The sequence below is a fragment of the Sphaeramia orbicularis genome, unplaced genomic scaffold, assembly GCF_902148855.1.
Source record: "Sphaeramia orbicularis unplaced genomic scaffold, fSphaOr1.1, whole genome shotgun sequence".
NCBI classification, from domain to species: domain Eukaryota; kingdom Metazoa; phylum Chordata; class Actinopteri; order Kurtiformes; family Apogonidae; genus Sphaeramia; species Sphaeramia orbicularis.
The window spans coordinates 161,916-170,590 of NW_021941464.1; the positions used below are offsets into that span (position 1 = coordinate 161,916).

Below are 8,675 nucleotides of genomic sequence, written 5' to 3' on the forward strand. Positions count from 1 at the left end.
AACTGCAACTAAACTACAACTGAACTACAACTAAACTACAACTGAACTACAACTGAACATCAACTGAACTACAACTAAACTACAACTGAACTACAACTGAACTACAACTGAACTACAATTTAACTACAACTAAACTACAACTGAACTACAATTTAACTATAACTAAACTACAACTGAACTAAAACTGAACTAAAACTGAACTACAACTAAACTACAACTGACCTAAAACTGAACTACAACTGAACTACAACTAAACTACAACTGAACTACAACTGAACTAAAACTGAACTACAACTGTACTAAAACTAAACTACAACTGAACTACAACTGAACTAAAACTAAACTACAACTAAACTACAACTGAACTACAACTGAACTAAAACTAAACTACAACTGAACTACAACTGAACTACAACTGAACTAAAACTAAACTACAACTGAGCTACAACTGAACTACAACTGAACTAAAACTAAACTACAACTAAACTACAACTAAACTTCAACTAAACTACAACTAAACTACAACTGAACTACAACTGAACTACGACTGAACTAAGACTGAACTACAACTAAACTACAACTAAACTGCAACTGAACTACAACTAAACTACAACTAAAACTAAACTACAACTGAACTACAACTAAACTGCAACTGAACTACAATTGAACTACAACTAAAACTAAACTACAACTAAACTGCAACTAAGCTAAAACTAAACTACAACTAAAACTAAACTACAACTAAACTAAAACTAAACTACAACTAAAACTAAACTACAACTAAACTACAACTAAACTGCAACTGAACTGCAACTAAACTAAACTACAACTGAACTACAACTAAACTACAACTGAACTTCAACTGAACTACAACTGAACTACAACTGAACTAAAACTGAACTAATACTAAACTACAACTGAACTACAACTAAACTACAACTGAACTACAACTGAACTAAAACTGAACTAAAACTAAACTACAACTGAACTACAACTGAACTAAAACTAAACTACAACTAAACTACAACTGAACTACAACTGAACTAAAACTGAACTAAAACTAAACTACAAATTAACTAAAACTGAACTAAAACTAAACTACAACTAAACTACAACTGAACTACAACTGAACAAAAACTAAACTACAACTGAGCTACAACTGAACTACAACTAAACTACAACTGAACTACAACTGAACTAAAACGGAACTAAAACTAAACTAAAACTAAACTACAACTGAACTAAAACTGAACTAAAACTAAACTACAACTGAACTAAAACTGAACTAAAATTAAACTACAACTGAACTAAAACTAAACTACAACTAAACTACAAATGAACTAAAACTGAACTAAAACTAAACTACAACTAAACTAAAACTGAACTACAACTGAACTAAAACTAAACTACAACTGAACTACAACTGAACTAAAGCTAAACTACAACTAAACTACAACTGAACTAAAACTGAACTACAACTAAGCTACAACTAAACTACAACTGAACTACAATTGAACTAAAACGAAACTACAACTGAGCTACAACTGAACTACAACTGAACTACAACTAAACTACAACTAAACTACAACTGAACTTCAACTAAACTGCAACTAAACTACAACTGAACTACAACTAAACTACAACTGAACTACAACTGAACATCAACTAAACTACAACTGAACTACAACTAAACTACAACTGAACTACAACTGAACTACAACTGAACTACAACTAAAACTAAACTACAGCTAAACTACAACTGAACTGCAACTGAACTACAACTAAAACTAAACTACAACTGAACTACAACTGAACTACAACTAAAACTAAACTACAACTAAACTGCAACTGAACTGCAACTGAACTACAACTAAAACTGAACTACAACTGAACTACAACTAAACTAAAACTAAACTACAACTAAACTAAAACTAAACTACAACTAAAACTAAACTACAACTAAACTACAACTAAACTGCAACTGAACTACAACTACAACTGAACTACAACTAAACTAAAACTAAACTACAACTAAACTAAAACTAAACTACAACTAAAACTAAACTACAACTAAACTGCAACTGAACTGCAACTGAACTACAACTACAACTGAACTACAACTAAACTGAAACTAAACTAAAACTAAACTACAACTAAACTAAAACTAAACTACAACTAAACTGCAACTGAACTGCAACTGAACTACAACTAAACTAAAACTAAACTAAAACTAAACTACAACTAAACTAAACTAAAACTAAACTACAACTAAACTAAACTAAACTAAACTAAAACTAAACTACAACTAAACTAAACTAAACTAAAACTAAACTAAACTACAACTACGCATTTAGAAAAAAGTGAAAACTAACCAAAACTATCAAACTTGCTCTAAAAACGAATTCAAACGAACTGAATTAGAGAAAAAAGTCTAAACTAAATCAAACTGGACTGAAAACTCCAGAACTATTGGAACCTTGACCACCACACATCACACCAGGATGGAAAAGTGAAAGAAGATTGTAGTTTTCCTCGTCTGCATTTATGCCACTTCCCACCCAGTGGTGTTCAGGTGAATGCACGGCAGCGGAGGAGCCATAAAAGGACAGATACGGTCATGTGGGCAGCATTAATAACCTGTCACATCAATACTTGGATTGTCCTCCTGGACGGTCCACGTCCAGAGGGGAGGGGCCGGAGGGGCCGGGCAGATAAGGGGGGTCATAAAAGCAGGAGGTTATCCTGGGGTTTGACAGGAAGTCCGTGACCCGAGCACAGCGACCACAGGCAGCAGCGCTCAGGTGAGTGACAGCCAGGCTTAGCACCATCTGAAGGACAGGACCACAGTCACCTGGTCCACTCTTCTGTCTGTCGTCTTTTTGGAAGGAATTCTAAACTTAGCTTGAATTTTTCACCTGTTCAAAAAAAAAAAAAAAGCAACTAGATAATTTAATTTTGTTGTTCAGATCTCTTATGGCGCTCAACTGTAAAAAAAACAATCCTGAATGTTATTTGCATGTATTTTCATGTGATTTCTGTCATTTGATTTGATTCAATCACAGATCCTAGATGTTGGTCATTTCCTCCACTACACAGTGTATACGCACTAGGAATTCATGACTGACTGTAAAAAATCAAACTGTCCAAGTGTGTTTGTATCGTTTCTGTTCCAAATATGTGATCCCACTGAAACTCTGACAGAACCACCTGCAGACGAACTGGACACTGAGACAGAAGAACTGGTTTACAGACGAGAGGTCTGCAACAGCTGACGTACACTCATCTGAACAACAGCAGCTTCACTGCTTCCACTGGCAGATAGTCTGGCCTGTATTCAGGAAAAAACATCTTCAATTAAGCAAAAAAGAAAAAAAAATCTGCCAGTGGAAGCAGTGAAGCTGCTGTTGTTCAGATGAGTGTACGTCAGCTGTTGCAGACCTCTCGTCTGTAAACCAGTTCTTCTGTCTCAGTGTCCAGTTCCTCTGCAGGTGGTTCTGTCAGAGTTTCAGTGGGACCACATGTTTGGAACAGAAACGAAACAAAAAACCTTGGACAGTTAAATTTTTTACAGTGCTTTTCATGGAACTTTGATGAACAGCTGTTCTTTTATTTTAGTTTTACCTTCACAGTTCCAGCAGACTCAGTTCATTTGGTAAAGGAACAGTTTAGAGTTTGTGTTTGGCATGTGGCTGAAAACACAAACTAAACTAGGTCTGTTTAAGCCTGGTTTAAATGTAACTGTGGAAACACAAACTGAACTAGGTCTGTTTAAGCCTGGTTTAAATGTAACTGTGGAAACACAAACTGAACTAGGTCTGTTTAAGCCTGGTTTAAATGTAACTGTGGAAACACAAACTGAACTAGGTCTGTTTAAGCCTGGTTTAAATGTAACTGTGGAAACACAAACTGAACTAGGTCTGTTTAAGCCTGGTTTAAATGTAACTGGAAACACAAACTAAACTAGGTCTGTTTAAGCCTGGTTTAAATGTAACTGTGGAAACACAAACTGAACTAGGTCTGTTTAAGCCTGGTTTAAATGTAACTGTGGAAACACAAACTGAACTAGGTCTGTTTAAGCCTGGTTTAAATGTAACTGGAAACACAAACTAAACTAGGTCTGTTTAAGCCTGGTTTAAATGTAACTGTGGAAACACAAACTGAACTAGGTCTGTTTAAGCCTGGTTTAAATGTAACTGTGGAAACACAAACTAAACTAGGTCATTTTAAGCCTGGTTTAAATGTAACTGTGGAAACACAAACTGAACTAGGTCTGTTTAAGCCTGGTTTAAATGTAACTGTGGAAACACAAACTGAACTAGGTCTGTTTAAGCCTGGTTTAAATGTAACTGTGGAAACACAAACTGAACTAGGTCTGTTTAAGCCTGGTTTAAATGTAACTGTGGAAACACAAACTGAACTAGGTCTGTTTAAGCCTGGTTTAAATGTAACTGTGGAAACACAAACTGAACTAGGTCTGTTTAAGCCTGGTTTAAATGTAACTGTGGAAACACAAACTAAACTAGGTCTGTTTAAGCCTGGTTTAAATGTAACTGTGGAAACACAAACTAAACTAGGTCTGTTTAAGCCTGGTTTAAATGTAACTGTGGAAACACAAACTGAACTAGGTCTGTTTAAGCCTGGTTTAAATGTAACTGTGGAAACACAAACTAAACTAGGTCTGTTTAAGCCTGGTTTAAATGTAACTGTGGAAACACAAACTGAACTAGGTCTGTTTAAGCCTGGTTTAAATGTAACTGTGGAAACACAAACTAAACTAGGTCTGTTTAAGCCTGGTTTAAATGTAACTGTGGAAACACAAACTGAACTAGGTCTGTTTAAGCCTGGTTTAAATGTAACTGTGGAAACACAAACTGAACTAGGTCTGTTTAAGCCTGGTTTAAATGTAACTGTGGAAACACAAACTGAACTAGGTCTGTTTAAGCCTGGTTTAAATGTAACTGTGGAAACACAAACTGAACTAGGTCTGTTTAAGCCTGGTTTAAATGTAACTGTGGAAACACAAACTGAACTAGGTCTGTTTAAGCCTGGTTTAAATGTAACTGTGGAAACACAAACTGAACTAGGTCTGTTTAAGCCTGGTTTAAATGTAACTGTGGAAACACAAACTGAACTAGGTCTGTTTAAGCCTGGTTTAAATGTAACTGTGGAAACAGGAACTACCTCCAGGAACAGTCACCGTTCTGCATGGATGTTTTATTCCCACAGAGGAACCGTGTGTCTGTTCATACTTCGGTTTCCAGCTTCAGAAGTCGAAACCCAAAGAGCGTCTGAAACGATGGCAAAGTCAACGCAGTCCAACCTGCCCCTGGTCACCCTCTGTCTGCTGGGAACAGGTGAGACCCCAACCCACAACAGGTTAGACCCAAACCCACAACAGGTTAGACCCAAACCCAGAACAGGTGAGACCCAAACCCACAACAGGTTAGACCCCAACCCAGAACAGGTGAGACCCCAACCCACAACAGGTTAGACCCCAACCCAGAACAGGTTAGACCCAAACCCACAACAGGTTAGACCCCAACCCAGAACAGGTGAGACCCCAACCCACAACAGGTTAGACCCCAACCCACAACAGGTTAGACCCAAACCCAGAACAGGTGAGACCCAAACCCACAACAGGTTAGACCCCAACCCAGAACAGGTGAGACCCCAACCCACAACAGGTTAGACCCCAACCCAGAACAGGTTAGACCCAAACCCACAACAGGTTAGACCCCAACCCAGAACAGGTGAGACCCCAACCCACAACAGGTTAGACCCCAACCCACAACAGGTTAGACCCAAACCCAGAACAGGTTAGACCCCAACCCAGAACAGGTGAGACCCCAACCCACAACAGGTTAGACCCTAACCCAGAACAGGTTAGACCCTAACCCAGAACAGGTTAGACCCCAACCCAGAACAGGTGAGACCCCAACCCACAACAGGTTAGACCCCAACCCAGAACAGGTGAGACCCCAACCCACAACAGGTTAGACCCCAACCCACAACAGGTTAGACCCCAACCCAGAACAGGTTAGACCCTAACCCAGAACAGGTTAGACCCCAACCCAGAACAGGTTAGACCCCAACCCAGAACAGGTTAGACCCTAACCCAGAACAGGTTAGACCCCAACCCAGAACAGGTTAGACCCTAACCCAGAACAGGGAAGACCCAAACCCTGGAGCAGGTAACCACACAGCTGTGGTGCACAGGTTCACCAGTATAGTCAGTTTTTATTCCTTATTTTCTTCAGCTACATGTTTACACTCTGTCATATCAAAAAAAAAAAAGAAAAAAGAAAAAAATCTTGAATTAAGCAAAATAAAAATTTGAATTAAGCAAAAAAAATCTTGAATTAAGCATAATTAAAATCTGAATTAAGCAAAAAACATTCTGAATTAAGCAGAAAAATCTTGAATTACACAATAAAATCTTAATCTAAGCAAAAAAAAAAAAAATATCTTGAATTAAGCAAAAAAAAAAAAAAAAAATCTTGAATTAAGCAAAAACAAAATAAATCTTGAATTTAGCAAAATAAAAATTTGAATTCAGCAAAAAAAAAAATTTGGAGCAAGCAAAAAAAATCTTGAATTAAGCAAAAAAAAAAAGAAAAACAAATCTTAAATTAAGCAAAAAAAAAAAAAAAAAAAAAAAAAAAGAAAAAAAGAAAAAAAAAAAAATCTTGAATTAAGCAAAATAAAAATTTGAATTAAGCAAAAAAAAATCTTGAATTAAGCAAAATAAAAATCTGAATTAAGCAAAAAACATTCTGAATTAAGCAGAAAAATCTTGAATTACACAATAAAATTTTAAACTAAGCAAAAAAAAAAAAAAATCTTGAATTAAGCAAAAAAAAAAACCACAAAAAAACATGTACTTCTTGTACACGTCTTGTTGAATTATGTAACATAAGCTTTAAAGTCGAGCACCCAATCCCAGTTCACCCCTTGGCCCCTCCCCCTCCATTTTGCGCGTTCACGTGAAGGGGTAGGGGTGTCCAGATTCTGGATGAGTCTAAGGGGGAGGGGCTAAGGGGGAGGGGTGTTTGACCCTCCAAACCCAGGGGTCTGATAAATTACCCACAATTCAGTTCCACTCATGGGTCAGATGGAGGTAAACACAGTCCAACAGCAGCAGAGACCAAACAGACCCACAAACGGACAGATTTACTGAAACACAAACTACTGAAGCATGTGATCGACCCTTTAATGTGGTTTCAGTATGTTATAGATGGCCTTTCACTATGGAGCCTGAATGTCCAAATATGGTCATATCTGATGACCATGAAAAGATGAAGACGTTAGAGTCTTTTTTTAAGGGTTAAAGGTGGACGTTTGGGTCTTTAAGGGTTAAAGGAGGACGTTTGGGTCTGTAAGGGTTAAAGGAGGACGTTTGGGTCTGTAAGGGTTAAAGGTGGACGTTTGGGTCTGTAAGGGTTAAAGGAGGACGTTTGGGTCTGTAAGGGTTAAAGGTGGACGTTTGGGTCTGTAAGGGTTAAAGGAGGACGTTTGGGTCTGTAAGGGTTAAAGGTGGACGTTTGGGTCTGTAAGGGTTAAAGGTGGACGTTTGGGTCTGTAAGGGTTAAAGGTGGACGTTTGGGTCTGTAAGGGTTAAAGGAGGACGTTTGGGTCTGTAAGGGTTAAAGGTGGACGTTTGGGTCTGTAAGGGTTAAAGGTGGACGTTTGGGTCTGTAAGGGTTAAAGGTGGACGTTTGGGTCTGTAAGGGTTACAGACCCTTACAGACCAGGGTTACAGACCCTTAAAAACCCTTACAGACCCAAACGTCCACCTTTAACCCTTACAGACCCAAACGTCCGCCTTTAACCCTTAAAGACCCAAACGTCCACCTTTGGGTCTGTAAGGGTTAAAGGTGGACGTTTGGGTCTGTAAGGGTTAAAGGTGGACGTTTGGGACTTTAAGGGTTAATGAAGGAGAAAAGGAGGTTTTTTCAGAGGGTTTCACACTCATATTGGTGATTCCACACACTTTGTTGCAAACAGTAGCTTTAAGAGTTTGCCTTCAACACTTTGTTTTTCTCCTTACACAGTACTAGTGTGTGGAGCTACAAGAAATCCAGCACCATCAGCAGCACCATCAGCAGCACCATCAACAGCACCACCAACAGCACCAGCGTCCACCACTCCACCTGAATCCCCTTCAACCAACGGCACCACGGCTGAACAGACCACCCACTCAAATGTCACCGTCAGTGGAACCACAACTGAGACCGCCAACGGAACCCACCCCAACGCCACCTCAGATCCTCTAACTGAAGATCCGGGCCTTTCACCGGGCGCCATCGCTGGCATTACCATCGGCTCCATGGCAGGGGTGGCAGCTGTGGGTGAGTAGAAGGAGCGTTAGAAACTAGCAGTTCTGCAGAATATCACGATATTTCATTTCACAATACTGTATCGATATTAAAAGTACTGTCTGGATATTTGTAGGTATTTATTCAAATGCAGATCTGGTGGAGGTTCTTTTTTGTTTTTTTGTTTATAAGTTATTCATTCTTATTCAACACTCTTTTATTCAATAATGTTCGCTCCGTTTAGGGCTGTGTATCGGCAAGAATCAGGCAAAATGATACACATCACAATAGTAGGTTCACAATACGGTATATCACAATACTGTTAACAAGGCGATATTTTTTTGTTTTGTTTTTTTGTTT

General features: G+C 38.4%; 1 protein-coding gene across 1 annotated transcript; it reads left to right on the forward strand.

The window, feature by feature from the left end:
• Positions 1-5,296: 5,296 nt before the first annotated feature.
• LOC115415894 (anther-specific protein BCP1-like) lies at positions 5,297-8,356 on the forward strand. Its single transcript, XM_030129564.1, has 2 exons — positions 5,297-5,354; positions 8,052-8,356. The coding sequence occupies exons 1-2, from the start codon at positions 5,297-5,299 to the stop codon at positions 8,354-8,356; spliced, it is 363 nt and encodes a 120-aa protein (XP_029985424.1).
• The last annotated feature ends 319 nt before the right edge of the window (positions 8,357-8,675 follow it).